This window comes from Geotrypetes seraphini, chromosome 19, assembly GCF_902459505.1.
Source record: "Geotrypetes seraphini chromosome 19, aGeoSer1.1, whole genome shotgun sequence".
Taxonomy (NCBI): domain Eukaryota; kingdom Metazoa; phylum Chordata; class Amphibia; order Gymnophiona; family Dermophiidae; genus Geotrypetes; species Geotrypetes seraphini.
The window spans coordinates 37,968,977-37,989,913 of record NC_047102.1 but is presented as its reverse complement, the minus strand read 5'-3'; the positions used below and the strand labels follow the sequence as shown (position 1 = coordinate 37,989,913).

Sequence of the window (20,937 nt, the reverse complement as noted above, 5' to 3'; positions counted from 1 at the left end):
TCACTCTGTCAAAAATTACAAAGACTAGGGGACACTCGATGAAGTTACAGGGAAATACTTTTAAAACCAATTGGAGGAAATTTTTTTTCACTCAGCGAAAAATAGTTAAGCTCTGGAAACTGAAAGCTTAGGTAGTTTATCCCAGGCATTCACCATGCTCTCAGTGAAATAGAACCAGCGTCCACATCATTTTTTGAGGGCCATTGTTGATGTGCACTCATAGGGAGTCCTGCTTAATTAGCAGTTGCACAATAACTTATGGAACTCCATCTACACAGAGGCGTTGAAAACCAGGTCAGGAGCTCATGTGGCGATTAATATAGAAAATAGAAAAAGTTCACAGGAATGACCCATGTAAGTATGTACTAAGGGGGAAATTCTCAAAGAGGCGCCGAAGGTTAGCTGATGGTAGGGCACCCTAGGCGCTTCTGTAAGTACAACACCAGCGCCTTAAATGTAGACTTCTGAAATGCAGCCTACATTTAAGGTGCCGGTATTAAAAAAAAAAAAAAAAAAAAAAGCTAAATTCTATAATCGGTGCCAGTTCGTGGTTGACATGCTATCAGCAGCTGCTTCTTAGGTGGCCGCCGATACCAACATCAATTATTGGACTCCCCCCCAGGCTACTTTTAACTGCAGTTTGGTAAAGGGCCCCTAAATCATTGGAGCTGCCTTTAATATGTCTTCAGAAGGCTCTTAAGGCAAGCTAGGAGGATGGGTTTTCCAGAGAGTTGGACAACACAACAAAGGAGGTTTTTTTATTTGAAGATCTGAGCAAATGATTATAAGGAGTAAGCCTAGAGGACAGAGAGGAACACTAGAAAAATATGCATAGTGAGTAACGGTATTTTGTATTTAGTTCTACTAGTGATGAGCAGGCAATGTTGTCAGAAGTGGAAAAGCACGATCAAAGCGTTTTGCATTCTCTCGTAATAGCTTTTTACATTTATTGGAAAAAGTTTCCCTGTTATTCCTCAAGAAGAAGCTTGAGAAAAGACAAATGAAGTTAGACAGGGATAGAAAATTCATCTCTTTTTGGCTGTTGTCAGCAGAGCGGAGAAGGTTAGAGGGCTTTACCTTACTGCCTCGGTTTCTAATTTTAGCTGCGTGCAGCAGTTAATCGTTCATTAAAATTCCAGGCTGCATGTGCGTTATTGTATGTGCATAACAAGTAACTGCACAGTCTGCGACCTTCTGCTGCTAGCATTTATTTTGTGCTTCCCCTGGGAGATTAAAAGCAGATAGCACCGCTGACCTTAGCTCTTGAGTGGTCATCATGGAAGGAGGACGCAAGTCTAACACCTCCCTACCACTCCCACCTCTACAAAAAGGATCAGGTCGTTAACCCCGTTCTCCAAGGTCTCTCTTTATCAAGCTAGGGCACAAAATCACACAAACCAAGCAAATATGTTATCAATCATCAGAGAAAGTGTTGGTTTGTGGGCTAACGGTGGATCCCAGCTCTATAGCAAACAAATCAGCATAGGTGCTGTCAGACCACCAGGAAAGGCTGGAAATTAATGCTAAAAAAACCCCCAATCAGACCAGTGTTATACCGCGTTCCTTTTAAATATAATATTCTTTCTTAACAGATTCTATCGAGCGATCTTCCTTCCTTTTTATACAATCTCCTGGTTCCATATTCACCACAAAGAACTCTACACTCTTCACAACAGTTATTAGTCGTTCCCTCATTTCGACAACTCTTCCTCGCTTTCCATAGGAATTCTTCATTTTCTGTCAAGGCTCCCACTCTCTGGAATTCGCTGCCTTTTTATCTACGTTCAGAAAAATCACTCTCGACTTTCAAGATACAGTTGAAGGCATACTATTTCTCCTTGGCCTTCTGTCCTTAATTCTCTTTTTCTGTTACGTATTAGGCAACGTTTCCCAAAGGTTGAATCCTTGGCTTTATCTCAATTAATGTGGGCAGAACCAATTTCCTCCCCTACCATATTGTCCATTCCTTCCCTTTCCCCTAACCTTTTTATTTTTATTGCAATTGCCGATTCCCTCCTTTCCTTGTGTTCTTTGATGGTTTGACTGTTTGATGGTACTTTAGATTTTTAAAAAATTTGTTTCCTGTCAGGAATCACTGGGAGAATCTTTAGTTCATCGCTTTTTCAGTTATCCTCCATTGTTGCATAAATCAATGATTTTTATGTAAACTGCTTTTAAACTTTTAGTACTGGGTGTTATATAAAGTCAATAAATCAAATCAATTTTTCTGAAAAATCTCGTTCAGCACTTGAGTTTCAAGCCCTTGCTGATCTCTGTTTCAGTTAACCTCCCCCTTCCCCCAGTTCTGGTTGTCTGCCCACCCCATATCCCTGGCTCTGGAGCTCTTCCAACCAATTGAATCTAGTTTATGGACACAATAGTAATGGCTGGGCCTAAGGGCTGGACAGTTCATCGAGCATTGTTTCTTCAAAATCAGAGCATGATGAAAATCTCCGAGGGAGTCATCGTCTAGAACCAGCTCCCTGATTATGTACCACAGTGTAGGGTAGATTTAATAAAGGGCACCTAAAAATACAGGGTGCTAAATGCAAATTCCATTATGGCAGTCCCACATGGAACTGCAGTTATAGAATACTAGCTGAAGTCCACATTCTCATGCCTAACTTTTGGCATGAGAATTTACGCCAGCCCAAGCTTGGTGTAAATGTTTGTGCCCACCTACTGGCATTTAGGCACATAAATGCACATATTTTATAAAACTGCACCTATTGTTGGACATACCCATGGCTACACCCCCTTAAGAGATGCGTTGTATAGAAAACAGGCATGCCGTTTATAGGGGGTAGATCAGTTACATGCCAATTGATACTTATTAAGGCCGATTATCGATACTTATCGACTGTGAAGTGTGAATTGAGCAAAGAATGTTATAATGCCTCTGTATCGCTCAATGGTGCAACCTCACCTTGACGATTGTGTTCAGTTCTGGTCTCCTTATCTCAAAAAAGATATAGCAGCACTAGAAAAGGTTCAAAGAAGAACGACCAAGATGATAAAAGAGATGGAACTCCTTTCATATGAGGAAAGTCTGAAGAGGTTAGGGCGCTTCAGCTTGGAAAAGAGATGGTTGAGGGGAGATATGATTGAAGTCTACAAAATCCTGAGTGGTGTAGAATGGGTACCAGTGGATCAATTTTTTAATGCATCAAGATTTACCAAGACTAGGGGGACACTCAATGAAGTTATGAGTAATACTTTAAAAACTAATAGGAGGAAATATTTTTTTCATTCAGAGAATTGTTAAGCTCTGGAACACACTGCCAGAGAGGATGTGGTAAGAACGGTTAAGGTAGCTGGTTTTAAAAAAAGGTGTGGACAAGTTCCTGGAGGAAAAGTCTGTAAACTGCTGTTGAGACAGACATGGGAGAAGCCACTGCTTGCCCTGGATTGGTGGCATGGAATGCTGCTTCTATTTCGGTTTCTGCCAGGTACTTGTGACCTGGATTGGCCTCCGTGAAGATGGACCATTGATGAACCATTGATCTGATCCAGTAAGGCTATTCTTATGTTCTTAATTAGAACCCTATTCTATAATCACTGTGTGCCTATCATTGGGTGCTATAGATAGAATTAGGATGCATGTGCAAACATTTCATTCTGGGCACTATGCCAGATTTTCAAAGTAAAGTGCACACACAACTTTTGTTTTGAAAATTATCTCAGGAAACCTATGTGCTCAAGGTCACAGAGCACCTTATTTTGGAGGCACATAGTTTTGCAGAGTGAAAATATACATTCATATTTGAGTTTTCTTTTTTTTTTAAAAAGAAAACTCTATTCAGTTTTAACTCTTGCAACAAGTGTACAAAATTCATCTTTCCGTTTTCAAAACATGCAGGAAACTGAAAACCTCTTACCCCACACTTGGTTTTCAGGATATCCACAATTAACATGAATGCACCTCAAATCAGGTGCACTGTGAACACGAATGTGATAAATTTGCATACAATGGAGCCACTACTTGCAAATCTCTCTTATGAATATTTACTGTGAGTTTTCCAAAAACTCAGCTGGCTAAAGGGTCTGGTGGACAGATTTGGGAAGTCCTGTCTTTCTGCATTTACTACTGATAGGATACTAATGTGTCATTCCTGCACCCTCTGTCTCATCAAATGCTGCCCAAGAGGCATAGCTACAATTAAATGAGTCCACCAAAAAGCCCGGGACCCTCTAACAGATTGGTTTCTATCCTTGCTGTTTAGCATCTCGCGCTCTCTCTTCTCCTTCCCTCCCTCAATAGGTCCAGCATTTTTCCCTCCCCTCATGGGTTCAGCATCTCTCTGTAGCCCCCACCCTACGGTCTTCCAAACTCATGACAGGTCACTGGTAGTGGCAGAATTGAAAACAGACTGTCTTGGGTTTTCTGCAATCCATTATGAGGGAGAGATGCTGGCCCTAGGATGGGGAGCACAGAAGGAAGGAAAAAGAGAGGGAATATGCTGGATATGGTGAGGGAAAGGACACAGAGAAGAGATGCTGGGCATGACAGCATAGGGACAAGGACACAGAGGGGAGATGCTGGGCATGACTGAGCATAGGGACAAGGACACAGAGGGGAGATGCTGGACATATGGAAAGGGGCATGGTCACAGAGGGGACACAGAGGGGAGATGCTAAATATTTATTTATACTTATAGCCCATGTGGTTTACATGTCTGTCCCAAATAGAGTAAGACAGAGACACAGGGGAGGTGTTGAATATGAGGGGAGGAAAAGGGACAGTGATGGGGAAATCTTAAATATGGGGGAAGCATTGGGACAGAAACACAGAGGAATGATACTGGCCAGAAGAGATAAGGGATACAGAGGGAAAATGGATGGTGGACATAGAGAGAGACCCTGGAAAGAGAATGCTTAGACAACAAAAACAAAAATAGTATTTTTAAAATGTAGGCATTGTAATATGTCAGCTTTGGGAATGTGTATCTCTGATACCTTGCATTTAAGATTATTCTTCTATATAGGCCTTTTGCAGTGTTTGTTTATTAGAGCTCTGAAGTGATAAACTACTAGTAGAGGAATAACCTAATGGTTAGTGCAGTGGACTGTGATCCTGGGGAACTGGGATCAGTTCACACTGAAGTTCCATGTGACCTTAGCACTCCTTTGCACCAGGGACACAAACTTAGACTGTGAACCTACTAAGGACAAAGAAGGTACCTGCATCTAATGTATACAGTGCTGTCTACACCTAGTAGGGCTATAGAAATGACTAGTAGGAGTATTTCAGGCCATGGACTGCAGCTTAAGGATTTCCGCTATAGATTCTAGGTGATCAGACATTTCAGTCTGAGATTGAGATAGACATGAGGGAATCCGTTGTTTGCCCTGGGATCCATAGCATGGACTGTTGCTACTATTTGGGTTTCTGCCAGGTACTTGTAATCTAGATTGGCCATTGTTAGAAGCAGGATACAGGGCTAGATGGACCATTAGTCTGACCCAGTATGGCTATTCGTGTGTTCTTAAACTGAAGTGACCTAATGAAAAGACTATAACTCTCCAAAATTAACTGCCAACCATCTGCTCAACCACAGGGCATCACCACCAATGTCCTTTTTGACTTTGATGCCTGTATCTATGTTGCTAGTGGCTCATTTTCATTGGCTAGATTATAGGCTGCAATTCTTCACCATTGGTTTGGCATGGTGAGAAGTCCACAGTCTGCTATTGAGTCAGACAAGGGGGAAGCCACTGCTTGCCCTGGATCAGTGGCATGGAGTGCTGCTACTATTTGGGTTTTTGCCAGGTACTTGTGACTTGGGTTGGCCTCTGTGAAGACGGGATACTGGGTTAGATGGACCATTGGTCTGATCCAGGAAGGCTATTCTTATGCTCTTATGTGAGCCAAGTTTAAGACAATCAAGCCATTATGACATCACTGATGAAGTTGGCTCTTAGGCATTGGTGGAATGAGGCATTATGACATCACAATCTCAGCTCTGGAATGTTGCTACTATTTGGGTTTTTGCCAGGTTCTTGTGACTTGGATTGGCCTTCATGAAGACGGATACTGAGCTACATGGACCATTGGCCTAACCCAGTAAGGCTATTCTTATGTTTTTATGTTCTTATCACTAGAGGAAAAGGTAAAAATCTTCTGCTCTGCATTTTGTTTTTGAAATTGAGGTTCACAGCCTTGCCACATCTGATTCACGCCTCTCATCCTTCTATTGCATTTGATATACTACTTGTACATGAGTATTAAGCAATTTATAAAACTAATATAATAAGCACAGACAGTTGCGTAGTGAGGGTGAGAGGCGCCCGGAGCGTTGATACCTCTCCCCTGCCCTCATATCTGCCCCCCCCAGCTCCTTCCCCGATCCACCCTACCAAGCGCGTGCTCCCTTCCCCTGTACCTCTAGTTGTTCACCCCCACGGGCAAAAAAACCCCCCATTGGCTCTCTCTCTCTGTCACTTCCTATGCGCGGCACCCAGAAGTGATGTCAGTGGGAGAGATGACACGATCGCGAGGAGCACACTGACGTTGTTGCTTGCAGCAGTGAACAACTAGAGGTATTGGGGGGGAGGGAAGGGGGTGCACAAGTGGCAAGGGGAGGAGTGGGAAGAAGCAGGGGTAGAGAGGAGGTGGGTGACAGCGCCACCCCCCCACCACATGGCATCTGGGGAAGACCGCCTCCTAGTTACGCCACTGAGCACAGTTGTAATTGGATACAGAGAGAGAAAAGAGTTTTAAGAAGCAAATTAATATTACATTTGTCTTCAGTAGCAATGAGGGAGTTATAATTCCTCTGGAATGCCCAGATGAGTTTTGTTACTTACCAGTTTACGCTGGCACCACTGGCAAATTCCACACATGAGCAGGGTGACACTAAGGCTTATGGTGAGGATGACAGAGACCAAGACAATGTCGTGGGAGAGAGCTCCTGAGAAGGCAAGAACAATGAAAAGAACATGTTAGCTCAAAGCATTACCGCAGATTGAAGACCAAAACCAAGAGACGAGAGGGAAATGACTTAAGAATGAGGTCTATCCAGGCTGTAAGTCAGAGACAAATTTGTCCCTTCGAGTTCTGCCCCCGCCCCTTTCCTGCAAGCTCCGCCTTAACGGCACAAGCCCCAAGCACTTATGATTTTAAAGCATTTGAGGCGTGTGCAGATGATGGCAGAGCTTGCAGGAATGGGGCAGAGACAAGGGACAGAGCTCGTGGGGATGGAATGGGGATAGAGAGATTCCGTGGGGACAGAGTAAATTTGTCCTCATGTCATTCTCTACTTAAGAGACAAGAGGGCCTGATAGAATCACAGAAAGAGTGCAACATAATCAGGCACCTTAGCTGCAAACTATAAATATGAACGGTGGGCTAAAATAGATATTACATACAGGCTAACTACCTCTGTGCCTAGTTTGGAAATACTGTATTTTTTTAATGTGTGTGTAGGGGGGGGGGGGAAGGAAGCCTCCACTCTCCTCAGACTTCTACTCAGTCACAGCTTCTGGACTTTTCTAGTCTTGCTGTATTGCATCCCCCATTCCTCTGAAGCACTGCTCTGGCAAATTGTTCTCTGACTGAAATGACATTTTTATTTTATTGGAAGTCAACCATGATTTCAGTAACCTGGTTGCAGGCGTAGATAGCTGTATCTCTAAGCTCCAGAGTTGGGCAAATTCCATTCAAATGAAACTGAATGCTTCAAAAATTAAGCTGCTTTGGATCGGACCTACATTGAAATCAAATATTATATTACAACTCGACTTCACTTCTAGAGTTTTGGGTATTGTTCTAGATTCCTCTCTCACTTTTAATGACCAGATCAATTCCTTAGCAAAGGAAAGTTTCTTTAGTTTGCGAATGCTAAGGAAAGTCAGGGCATTATTTTATCAAGGACATTATTTATTACTGGTACAATCCGCTGTGTTGGCCCAGTTGGACTACTGTAATTCTATTTATTTGGGTATTAAACAGGGCAGTTTAGATCGTCTCCAGTTAATAGAGAATACAGCGGTCAAACTTATTTTTGGAAAGAGAAAGTACGACCATGTTTCCCCATTGCTGAGAAAACCCCATTGGCTTCCGGTCCATCATAGGATCCAGTGCATGTATGGTTTACAAACTCCTTTATGGAATATTTGACTCTTTGATTCCCCTTAGTTGGAATTCCGTTGGATCCTGCTATTCAAGAATTACAACAATTCACAAATTAGCATTTCCTTCTCTGAAAGGCATTAAATGCACTGGGGAGCTTAGTACATCTTTTACATTTAAATTGGTGAGAATTTGGAATGGACTTCCAGATTCTCTAAGACTGGTAGATCGCTTAGTTCAGTTTCAAAAAAGTTTAAAAACCTGGTTGTTTTCACAGTAGATAATTTGATTTTAGCCGTCGTAGAGTCATTTTAAGCAATTCAACATACTTTTTTCTAACTTTTTCCATCCATCTAATCTAACCAATTTCTGGTTTTATCCCACAGTTTTTACTTATGTTTCATTTTTTAACGAACCGTAAACCGAGTCGAGCTCCTTAGGGAGTAGATTCAGTATATAAAATGAAGATTAGATTAGATTAGGGGCTCCCTTTACTAAGGTGCGCTTGTGTTTTTAGCGCACGCAGGAAATTACCATGTGCTACGCTTCTAGAACTACATAAGAACATAAGAACATAAGAACTGCCTTCTCCGGATCAGACCTTCGGTCCATCAAGTCCGGCGATCCGCACACGCGGAGGCCCTGCCAGGTGTACACCTGGCGTAATTTATAGTCCACCATATCCTTATATGCCTCTCTTAAGGAGATATGCATCTAGTTTGCTCTTGAAGCCTAGGACGGTCGATTCCGCCATAATCTCCTCTGGGAGGGCATTCCAGGTGTCAACCACTCTCTGAGTGAAGCAGAACTTCCTGACATTAGTCCTGAACCTGTCCCCCCTTAGTTTCATTACATGTCCTCTAGTCCGTGTCAAATTGGACAATGTAAATAATCTTCTCTGCTCTATTTTGTCGATTCCTTTCAGTATTTTGAAGGTCTCGATCATATCCCCACGCAGTCTCCTTTTCTCAAGGGAGAACAATCCTAGTGTTGAGAAAAGGAGACTGCGTGGGGATATGATCGAGACCTTCAAAATACTGAAAGGAATCGACAAAATAGAGCAGAGAAGATTATTTACATTGTCCAATTTGACACGGACTAGAGGACATGTAATGAAGCTAAGGGGGGACAGGTTCAGGACTAATGTCAGGAAGTTCTGTTTCACTCAGAGAGTGGTTGACACCTGGAATGCCCTCCCAGAGGAGATTATTGTGGAATCGACCGTCCTAGGCTTCAAGAGCAAACTAGATGCATATCTCCTTAAGAGAGGCATATAAAGATATGGTGGACTATAAATTACGCCAGGTGTACACCTGGCAGGGCCTCTGCGTGTGCGGATCGCCGGACTTGATGGACCGAAGGTCTGATCCGGAGAAGGCAGTTCTTATGTTCTCAATGCTGGCGTTAAGGTCTAGCACGCGCTATTCCGCGTGTTAAAACCCCAATGCAGCTTAGTAAAAGGAGCCCTAGATTAGATTAGGTGAATCTACGTAGGGATAACAGCAATGCTTCCATGGGAGGTGGTAGGAAGCAGAGCCTAGAAACTCGGGGCATCTTCGTTTTTACATGCATTCAGTACAATCAGTGGTTACATCCTTGCAGTGGAGCTCCTGAGGTCTAGAGGTGGCAGGAAGTGGAGTCTAGGGAAAGGTTCCAAGGTCCTGGGTAAAGGGAGAGGCCGCAGCAGCATCAACATTAGCCACATTGCCTAGGAGTTGCATTTGACGAGCCCAAACTGGAAATCAGAAGCATTTGTAACATTAACGCGACTGAATATGCCTCAGGCTTCAAACCTGACTGAAAGGATCCTTTGCACTATGACCCAAAAGAAATGGTGCCTAGTCCTGTAGCTTACAGAAGCAGATATCTGGAGACAGTAGAACTTTGTGCACTAAATCTGAATCATGCAAAAACCAGTCTTGGAAATGAAAAATAAATATGGAGCCTTTATTGATTCAAAGAAGATGATTAAGGATTAAATTGGAGTGGCTAAATAGGTTATATTGCTGTATTAGTGTTAAGGCCTTTTGGTAATTATTACTATTTTTCTTGCTAATTGAACTCCTTCGTTATGATTGGTATAACTCCCCCCTCTTTTGGGTGGGCTAAATATGTATTTTTGAAAGAATATTTTCCTTATTTGATTACTTATCCGGATTACTGTAGCAAGTGGATACTTGTGTGCTGTTTATTTGAAAATCAATCAATCAATATGGCACTCTATCTTTAAGCATTTTCCCATAGATACAAATTGGGAGAAAACCTTAGTAATAAACTCCATAGAAACAGAGATGATGGCAGAAATAGACCCAACTGCCCACACTACTAAGAATATGTCCCAGCTGCCAGATATAGAAGCTTCAGAGCCTGTCACATATCATTTCTTATCCAAATTACTATTGCCGTACATATGGCGGCTTAAAAGAAGATCGGTCGAGTATCTGCTCTGAACCAAGAAGCCTACATTTCACAGATTTCTCTCCACCCCCTCACCTCTGCTAGTTCACTCGTCTCTTCTACATCAAGCTTTTCTGCAGCCTCTCCCGAGCCTATTTTTAAACTAATTCCCATTTCCCCGGGAAGGATGGGTTATGGTGTCTAAATATTATACTCCTAATGCTCCAGCCTCTTCCATTCACAGAGGGACACAACAAAAGCTGCTGTCCTCATGTTCCCCACATTTCTATCCATCCTGCGCTGTAGCCCCTAAACTTATGTTTCCACTCACCTCTGTCCTGCTCTCTCTCACACATGCCTCACTTATTATATTCTAGTGTTTGAAAATGTTCTTATCACTTGTGAGCACATTTGAAGGAGTGCATTTGTATTTTTGGAGGGAAGTGAGGGATAGGAACCAGTGGACTGTGGTAGCAGCGTGTGATGTCTGCTCCCCCTGCATGCAATTCCAAGAAAGGGGGAGGGGGTTGGAGAAAGGAAGGGTGGGTTGACCTCGTTCCCACTTGGCACTAATGTCATCGAGATCTGAAATGTCATCATTTCTGGTGGTGGTGGGGTGAATTGGTCGGTCGATTTTTCTTCAATTCCTTTTTTTCTGCTTGACAAGTTTGCTCTATTGATTTTGAATTAGAATTCCTCCTGTACTTTGTGGGCTACTAGAAGTAACACGACTGTTTGTTTTTTTTTTTTTTCTTTGGATATTGTTGGTCATTAATATTTGTCTATTTGTCAAGGGTATGTTTTTTGATTGAAATTGCAGGATCAATATTGAGCTCACGTCAGGCAGTGTCTTTTATAAATCTGGATATTCAGAGCCAGACCAAACCCAGACAGTGGCACCGAAATTCAGCACTTATATGGGTACTGGCGATATTCAGACCACTTGGATAACTACTTAGATAAAATTAGGATGACATTTTTTTGCCATCTTAACTTTTTTTTAAAATTATATATTTATTGAATTTTCAATATAAACCATCTTAACTTTTATCTGAGTTGTTGTCCAGTTACTGGTCAGGTGATGCTCTTAAAGTGACCAAACGGGTTGAAAAGACAAGAGCTAAAGGTAGAATGATGCTCGAGTGCTTATGGAGTGAAATGACCAGTAGGAAAAAGGAGGTATTGATGCCTCTGCATAAGACTCCGGCGAGATTTCATTTAGAATATTTTGTACAATTCTGGAGGCCGCACCTTCAAAAAGATATAAAAAGGATGGAGTGGGTCCTGAGGAAGGCCACTAAAATGGTCGGTGGCCATCATCATAAGGTGTATGGGGGCAGACTTAAAGATCTCAGTCTGTATACTTTTTAGGAAAGGTGGGAGAGGGGGATATGATAGAGTGCTGAACATTGGGCCTGTAATTTTTTATAACACTTAAAGAGAGAAATGTCATCAACTCTTTGCCAAGTATCCCAAGGGACTGAGCATCCAGTAAAGTCAGATAATCATTTTGACGACCCTGTAAATATATCGCCAGAGGTGAAAGGAACTTTCCTATTAAATCTCTGAATGTAACAAATATTCAGAAAGAGTTATCCCTCCCCCCTCTTTTACTAAACTGTGATAGTGGTTATTACAGCGTCGGGAGCTGCGCGGAGCATTCAGCGCGTCTCTCTGCGCTAATAACTGCTATCGCGGTTTAGTAAAATAGTGGGGGGTATATAAATAGCTTACCTACTAGGCAGGTTTTTGAATATGGACCTACTTGGGATCATTTTTAAAAAAAATGCTTAGCATGTCACTTAGGCACCTGAGTTTTAATTGAACTTAAGTGCTAAGATTTCAGCTGAAAATATGCCTACAATACATTTAAGGGGGAATTCATCAAATGGTGTTATGACCTTAAAGTGTGGTAAAAGAATTAGCACATGCTAAAAGCCCATTCTATACCTAAGGGGCATGTGCTAATTCTGTTAATGCATGTTTGATGAATTCCCCTCTTAAATACATAACATTAGACTTGCAATTTGATTTGCTAGAGTTGGCTTCCTAGGTTAGGTATCTAGTACTGAAAATCAGAACAAGGCTCTTATCCCCCTCCCGTTTACTAAGCCGCGGTAAGCATTATGGCCCGGATTCTCTGAACGGCGCCGTTGTCAGTGGCCGCTTTAAAAGCAGCTGCTGATCGCATGTCAATCACACCCCTACACTGTTTAGAGAATTGCACATCTGGCAAAAGCAAGCGCCAGAAGTGTGAGGCCGTGGATTTCAAGGCCTACATTTCTGACACCACCTCCGGAGGCGCCTACTGGCGTCTAATGCCACTTCCGCTGTTAACCATGCCTATAGTGGCGTTAGGCACCTCTGGAGGTGCAATTCTGGTGCCATTTTTTAGGCGCTAGTAGGTGCTTGGAAAATCATATTAAAACATCTTTTAATCAGTGTTTTTCACTTAACTTAGCACCTAAGTTAAGCTGCCATTTATAGAATACTAGCTGATCACCCAGCGTTGCCCGGATATTTATTAATCCCAAAATGTCCCACCCCCCCATGACACCCCCCACATGCCCTCCCCCCATGTCCCACAGGAATATCCCTCTCTATGGCACTGAACTTGGACTTAAACGGCATCAGGAGTGTCGGTATTCATCTCAGTGAGCCTGAAAACTATGGGTTAGACACTAATATTTGTCGTTTCCAATCATTTTTACAGCTCTATAACCGAGTACTAAAGAATGACACGGCGTCAAATTTGTCCCTGTCCCCGCAGGAACTCAATTTCCCCATCCCCACGAGTTTTGTTGCTGTCCCTGCCTCACCCCTGTAAGCTCTGCCTCAAACACTTATGATTTTAAAGAGTTTGAGGCTTGTGCAGATGACGATGGAGTTTGCAGGAATGGGGCAGGGACAGGAAAAGAACTTGCTGGGATGGAATGGGAAAATTTGTCCCCATGTCATTCTCTGCTTGGGAGAACAGTATAGAAAACTGAATAAATAGTATGAACAGTTTCAGCCTCTGACAACCAGAGCTGGTATTGTGACATCATAATGCCTCATTCCACCAATACCTAAGAGCCAACCTCATCATTGATGTCACAATGGCTTCATTGTCTTATGCTTGGCTCACTTCTACTACATTTTGATTTCTAGAGTGGTGCAGTCAGTGCAAGTACCCTTATACATGCCTTGCTCCACGCACAGCATCAGGGTGCCTACAGAGGGTGCCCAGTTATAGAATTGCAAAATCCACTGGACAAGCAAGGAGGGTAGTAATACATGGAATTCAAATCACAGGCAAGAGAGTGATTAGCAAAGTTTATGAGGGATGAGTTTCTTTCAATGTATTTATAAATGATATTCTGGAAGGGTTAAGGGGAAATGTCTGCCATGATCATCTTGAACAGAAGGGAAAGAGATCTTGGGAAGTCTGAGAAGTGGTCAGTACAGAAGTTTGCACTTGGGGGAGCAGAAAACCGAGGGACCAATACACGATCTTTTCTGTGACAGCTCCTCACTCTTTCTGAAAGTGTGCGCAGTGATACTGTCACCAAAATAATTTTTAAAAAGTTTTTTTAAGCCAAGCAAAATTTTTTTGGGGGTCATTTACCTTTATTTCACATTTTTTAAGTACTCGTATATGTAAAGCTCAGGTTCTTAGAACCTACAGTCCTTGCATCTCACTTCAAAGTTTAAATTATGCTCTTGGCTTTCATGTTACTTGCTTTTTGTGCAATTGTGCAGATTTAAAAATCCAATCCTTGGTCTCAACATGCTCCTGAGAATACTTCTTCTCAGTCCAGCTAAAATCCATGTACTGTGAAGACCACATGTATTATTAGCTGGATTAAGGGATGGTGATTTCAGACACAATTCACCTTGGCAAATGGCTTTAAAATTGCCCTCTGGATGTCTGTATCACATTTCTTGTCCTCTAGGGTACACATAGTTAGGTCCTTAACTCTCATCTCACAGGGCTTTTGATGCACACCTCAGATCATTTTGGTAGCCTTTTACTGGACTGTCTCCATCTGTCTGCTTGGCCTCCAGAACTGCATATAACACTCTAGTTGAAGTCTCATCAATAACACCAATACCCAGAGGCACTATCACCTTCTCCTTTTTTTTTTTTTTAGCTGCGTGTGCCTCTCCTTATGCATTATGGTATCTCTCTGGCTCTGGCCATTGACCGATCACACAGTTTTAAATACTAGTGCTTTGTGAAACTGGGTCAGTCAATTATATATATTGAACGAGTTATATCTAAGGCAATTATTGATCTCACTCAAACATTTTCAGCATTTAGATACCAGCATCTTGTGAAACTAAAGCAGTCAATTTTACAAATTGAATGAGTTTGTGAAAAAAATGAATGAACGGTGCCAAAGAATTCTTATATAAACTTGTTAAATATAGACTATAAAAATGAAAGAGACCTGTTCCAGCAGTTGGTAATGGAACCCACGTGATTCTGATGTTACAGTGGGTGATCATCTGGTATCCATTGATCACTGCAGGTTATGGTTTAATATTAAGATGGGTATAGAGAGGGCTCATTCAAAAGCAAAGGTTCTAGACTTTTAAAAAAACTAACTTTGTTCGGATGGGGGTTTACATCAAGGAATTATTCTCTGGATGGGAACGTCTGGAAGGAGTGGAAATGCGGTGGGCAAAACTGAAAGGAGCGATTCTGCCTCCAGTCCTGCCCCCACCCCCACTCCCCAGCCTGCCCCCTCAACCGGTTTGCTCGTTGGGATAGCATCTGCGCATGCGCTGATGTGACATCACTGCGGTGCATCCGCACATGTGCAGATGCCGTCCTGATGTTGCTCATTGCTAGAAGCTTTTCAAAACCTGGACAAAGTGCCGGGTTTTGAAAAGTCATCAGGATGCCTGGCCATGTCCTCGAAAAGGAGGACATGTCCATGGAAATCCGGACACCTGGTAACCCTGCATCTATTACATGTTAAATGCACATGTACAACACTATGTGCGCCTTTCAGCACTTTAGAAATAATAAATAGTAGTACAGTGTAATAACAGACCTACCAAGTCTCCTGCTGATTGCCCGGGATCTCCCATTTTGAGTTGGCAGCCAGAGGTAAAAGAAGTTGCCTTCCCATGCTGCAGCAGCAGGAAAGGCCTTTATAGAAGGACATTTCCTGCTGCTGCTAATCCATGGCAGCAGGAAATGACCTATTCTGAATGCTTTTTCTGTTGCTGTGGCACAGGGAGGCAACTCCTTCTACCTCTGGCTGTCGCTTGGTTGTGCCAGGGGTGGAGCTATGGGTGGATTGGGTTAGAGCACTGATTAGGTTAGGGATGAGCAATGGGCAGAACAGGCTAGGGGCTGACCCTGAGTCTCCCGCTTGACCCCCTTGGCAGCTCTGTAATAGTGCGTGGTGGCCCAGAACTGGAATGATGTGAAGTCAGGGCTCTGGGGATCTAGAATTCCAGAGATGCTTCTGGTCATTATGAAACAGCAGAGGAGGCCAGTGGAGGCACTGGGAGCTGTAAGAAGCATCTATTGTGACTTGCAACTCAGCTCCACAGTCCATCGAACAGGACTATCTCACTCAGCAGCTTGAAGAGAAAGAGCAAAAAAAGTGATGAAGTGGCTCCAGAAAGCTCATATAAAACGAAGTGAACCCAATGGGATTGAAAACAATCTGAAAATGTGCTTACTGCCAACTGCTAGCAAAGCAGTCACCGTGGCAGAGCCCTCAGGCCACAGCACAGCGGGAGCACCTTTCTTGGCACCTGACTGGGGAAATTCTATAAATAGAAAAGCAAAGAATATGATGCAGATAAGGCCCATCTGGCCTGTCCAGTTTCATTCCTGGTGCAATACAATGGGTTCCAGTTGCTCTCTGCCCTTTCCCTCACTTCTTTACAACCAATAGGAACCTGAAATCTGTGGTCCTTAACCCAGTCTCAGGGACTGCCTCATCAGTCTGGTTTTTACGATACTCTATTTAAATATATGTTGGCGATGTCATGATAACAGCGACAACATCAAATTTATACTGCGCAGAAGACCCCCCCAATCTACTTCTGTATTCTGCTGCAAAAACTTGATGTCAAGTCGCTAAAACTCGAACACGAGTCAACGGCACCTACCAATAATGAGATATATCCCAATGCACTGCTTCCACTGTATGTAAATATATCTCATCCATATTCATTAGGGGACATTATAAAAACCCACCAGGTGATCCTTGAGGACCGGGCTGAGAACCACTCTACACTGAAGCAGAGGTATAGAGATAGACCCTGGAAGAAAACAATCCTAGGATAAGCAGCATAAAATCTGTTTTACTCCAAGGTACTAGTGACCTGGGTTGGCCACTGTTGGAAACAGGAAAAGAGGCTTGATGGACCTTCAGTCTGTTCCAGTATGGCAACTCTTTATGTTCTTATGTTTATGTAATCCACATACATTGCGTCCCCTGTTCCCAAAGGTACCAGGACTTTATGAACAAGATAAGGAGCATTTAATAAGATCATTATTGCCTTAGATTAGTAGAAGAAAGAAATTAGACCAGATTGGAACATACACCAACCTTAGACACCGGGAAGAGACTTGCTACAATAAACAGAGTTTATTTTATTTCATTACACCTGTTCTGTCAATTCATTGATTTGGTTTCTATTTAAATTCTAGGAACTTGTGAATGTTTTTGGCAGAACTTGTATCTTATCTTGCCAATAATGCATTTGGAATTGAACTGAAAAAGCTGTATTAGGAGAGAAGGGGAAGGAGAGGGAGCAAGAAAGCAAGAAGAAAACAGCAGCAGAAGAACGCAAAGAAAGATGGATAGTAGAGAATGACACGGGGACAAATTTGTCCCTATCCCTGTGAGTTTTGTCATTGTCCCTGTCCCTTTCCTATAAGCTCTGCCTTAACCACACAAGCTTAGAACACTTATGATTTTAAAGTGTTTGAGGCCTGTGCAGATGAGGACAAAGCTTGCAGGAATGGGGCAAGGACAGGAAAAGAATTCACGGGGACGGGACGGGAAAACGAGTTCCCGTGAGAATGGTGAAAAATTTGTCCCCGTGTCATTCTCTAATGGATAGCACTTTCTGTTAAGGATTAGCATTGGTTGGCACACATTCAGTTCGTTAACTCACACTGAAAGAATTAGTGCACGTAATATCCATTTAAGCAATACGAACTTATAAAGTAAAATGTGTACATGAAGTTCGGCAAGTTAAAAAGGTGTCAGGATTAACAAAAAAAGCTTGAAACAAACTAAAAAGGTCTAATAACCCCCTAACAAAGAAAGAAAATGCTTTTGTGCATATCCCTATTGCCTGCTCAAAAGCCATCCTCTAACACAAAACTCTACCAGGAAATAACCCACTGGAACTAATTTTCATACTCCATTATGCCCCGCTCACAAATGACCCACAGGGAGAAGCAGCTACAAACGTATTGGGCTTTTTAAAAATTAATTTTGAAAATGAGCATTTTCTTTTCCTCTGTGTTGTCTAAAATTAATTAGAATTCTTCCTGTATTCGGGAGCAACTTTATCAGCTTAGTTCAATTAATTTAAAACAGTAGGATTAAGACTGAGCATTTCCTTGCCCCCCCCCTTTCAATACTACAGTCTCCTTGTAGCCCAGCAGAGTAAGAAGATGATAGATTTCCCAGTTTATTATAAATTAATGGGAAAAAATGATAGAAACAGCAATCCATTTATCTGGTGAAACTTAGACGGATGGCTGAGGGATCGATCATTCATGCTGTTTTCTACTAAATGGTAAATAATTTAAATAAATGAACAGCTAGGAAGTCGGACAAGAAAGTTCTATTTCACAAGTGGGCTAAACAGACCTGACTGGTGGAATAAGAATGACTAAGCATCACTGCTCTCTCTCTGAGTTCATTGCAGTTCTCCTCCCTCCCTACTGTACATCTCTTTCGAGCAGTCAGAGCAGAAAAGCAATGAACAGACAGCGTGTGAAATCTTCCCAAGGCTGGACAATAAGATTCCTAGGACACTAGTGCTTTATCCTAGTTCTCTCTCTCTGCTCCTCCCTGCCCCCCGAGTTAGGCTATGCTGTGGGCCTTGGCTACAGGGTGTGAACTCACACTAGCGGAACTACTACCTAGCTGATCGTTATCTATGGAATATAAGGTGCCAGGAGGGAGTGAGCTCAACCCAACGGGGTACACGTGCTAGATTCACTAACCCCCGATCTACTACCTAGCTGATCGTTATCTATGGAATATAAGGTGCCAGGAGGGAGTGAGCTCAACCCAACGGGGTACATGTGCTAGATTCACTAACCCCCGATTCCGTGTCCAATCCGTGCCCGATTGCATGCAGGCCGACAAATGGGGATGATCGTTGACATGTCTCCCACCCACCGCACGGATCACTAGAGAGCGATCCTGATGCATGCGCAGACTATCTGTAGATGGTCTGCGCATGCGTCTAGAGTGGCGAGCCCGTGGTTTTAACCCACTTTAAACCCATGGGTTAAAATCATGGGCTTGCAGTGCGGGAGAGGGCAGGAGATCAGGGTTGAGATGGGGCAGAGAAGCAGGGTGGCAGAAGGCAGGGCAGTCGGAAAGGACCCGAGCGGCTGGTCCTCAGCAGTCGCTTCTTTTTGGATCGGTTCCCCGAAAAGTTTTGTGAATCGCGTCCCTTCCTACTTTGCATGCCATTTCCCCTCATTTGCATGCACGGATCAGAATCGGATTGGAGGAGAGGTTAGTGAATCAGGTCGGGGGTCGCAAAGGCGTCTAGCCCAATGTACTCCGGATACCAAGATACTTTCATTTCCTGTAAAACAGTCTGCCTTATATAGTGGAAACTTTGTTGATTAAACAGTGGGAACGAGACGGTAGGTCTGCAAATAGAAACAGTAAATTGCAATCTTCTGTGTCCCTGTTGGACCAGGACTCAGGGGCAGCTCAGCAGTTGCATACACTTGTTTACTTTGACAAGCTGACCTTTCCACTGGCTTCAATCTGCTTGTACTGCTAGATTTACTAAAGCACGCCGGTGCCCTTAACACGCATTATTAGTAAAGGGAAAAAAAAAAAAAAGACCTGTGCTAAAATAATGCAAATTCACACGCCTTTTAGTAAATTCAGACCTTAATTAATTCACTGCCCAGGCGTGATAATGTTGGTCACTTTATAATGATTTTTACGCATGCAAAAGCCTGTTCTACGTGCAGAAAGTATTTTTGCATGGACCTACACGGGCGCAAAAGAATGGAAGGTGGATAATGTCACCTATCTTTATGAGGACTGCACATAGGCATTCCTGGGGCTTAGTTTGGGAAGAGTGGAGGCAAAGGGGGACATTATCAATGTGGTCCAACCTAAGTTGGTTATTTTAGCCCAGGGTCCCTTTTGACTCCATTGCTAAAACAACTCTGCTTAACTTCCTCCCATAATGATGATAGCCTTATATATTTTGTATGTGCATTTGAATTTGTGCACTATCAAGGGAATTCTATAGGTCACCCACAGTTTGGCATTCAACTTTGCGCGTGGATCCAACATCTGTGCACAAAGTAATTGGCTTAATTGGTGGTAACAATGGCTTTAACAAGCACTTAATTGACAGTCATCAGATGTTACCCATGGATCCACCCTATGCCCTATTCCAGTGATTCCCAACCCTGTCCTGGAGGAACACCAGGCCAATCGGGTTTTCAGGCTAGCCCTAATGAATATGCATGAGAGAGATTTGCATATGATGGAAGTGATAGGCATGCAAATTTGCTTCATGCATATTCATTAAGGCTAGCCTGAAAACCCGATTGGCCTGGTGTTCCTCCAGGACAGGGTTGGGAACCACTGCCCTATTCTATGACATGCCTGCCTAATTTCCATAGCTTGCCACTCTAAAGGGGGTGTGGCCATGAAAGTGGCATGGGCGAGTCAGGGACAGACTTCCGGGTCAGCCGTGCGCTGCGTGCAGGAGCTGCTGCTCGCGGCTTTGTTAAGAGATGTGTGGCTTGGAGGAGGGAGCTGGCCAGAGGTGGTAAACAAGTTTGGTGGGTCTTATTCATGCTTATGTCCCCCATTGTCAAAATTGTGTTCTGTTCATCCTGGCGATTTGTCTGTGCCGTCCATAAGGGACCTGCGATTTAACTCCTCACATGTGACTATGCTCTCTTGTAGGGGACCCCAGGAACGGAATCTCCTACCTTTGTACATCAGAAAGCCATGTAATCTTGCTGGGCTTAAGAAGCTATTGAAGAGGCATTTGTTTTGTCATATTTCCGAGCGCTAGCAGCCGGCGGCATGGCGGAACTGAACAAACAGCATCTGAAGAGTCTGAAGATTGTCCGTGCGTGGAAAGTGAAATCAGATGAGATGTGACCATAGGACCTAGGACAGTGGTGCGCCCGAAAGCTCGGATCATTGCAGAGGCGGGACCCATTGTGATTGGTGAAGGAAGCCTAATAGAAGAGCAGGCACTTATTATTAATGGCTACCCAG

The 20,937-nt window shown here is 43.1% G+C and overlaps 2 protein-coding genes across 16 annotated transcripts in view; both read right to left on the bottom strand.

Moving 5' to 3' along the window:
- LOC117352063 (nitric oxide synthase-interacting protein-like) overlaps positions 1–20,937 on the bottom strand; it is a 742,171-nt gene that overhangs the window by 341,829 nt on the left and 379,405 nt on the right. The window lies entirely within an intron of this gene.
- Positions 1–20,937, bottom strand: part of SYT7 (synaptotagmin 7) — a 425,674-nt gene that overhangs the window by 146,609 nt on the left and 258,128 nt on the right. For all 15 annotated transcript variants that reach the window (XM_033928077.1, XM_033928080.1, XM_033928082.1 and 12 more), the window contains one exon: positions 6,808–6,911. In XM_033928077.1, coding sequence (XP_033783968.1) covers positions 6,808–6,911 — 104 coding nt within the window. The remainder of the gene's footprint in view (positions 1–6,807; positions 6,912–20,937) is intronic.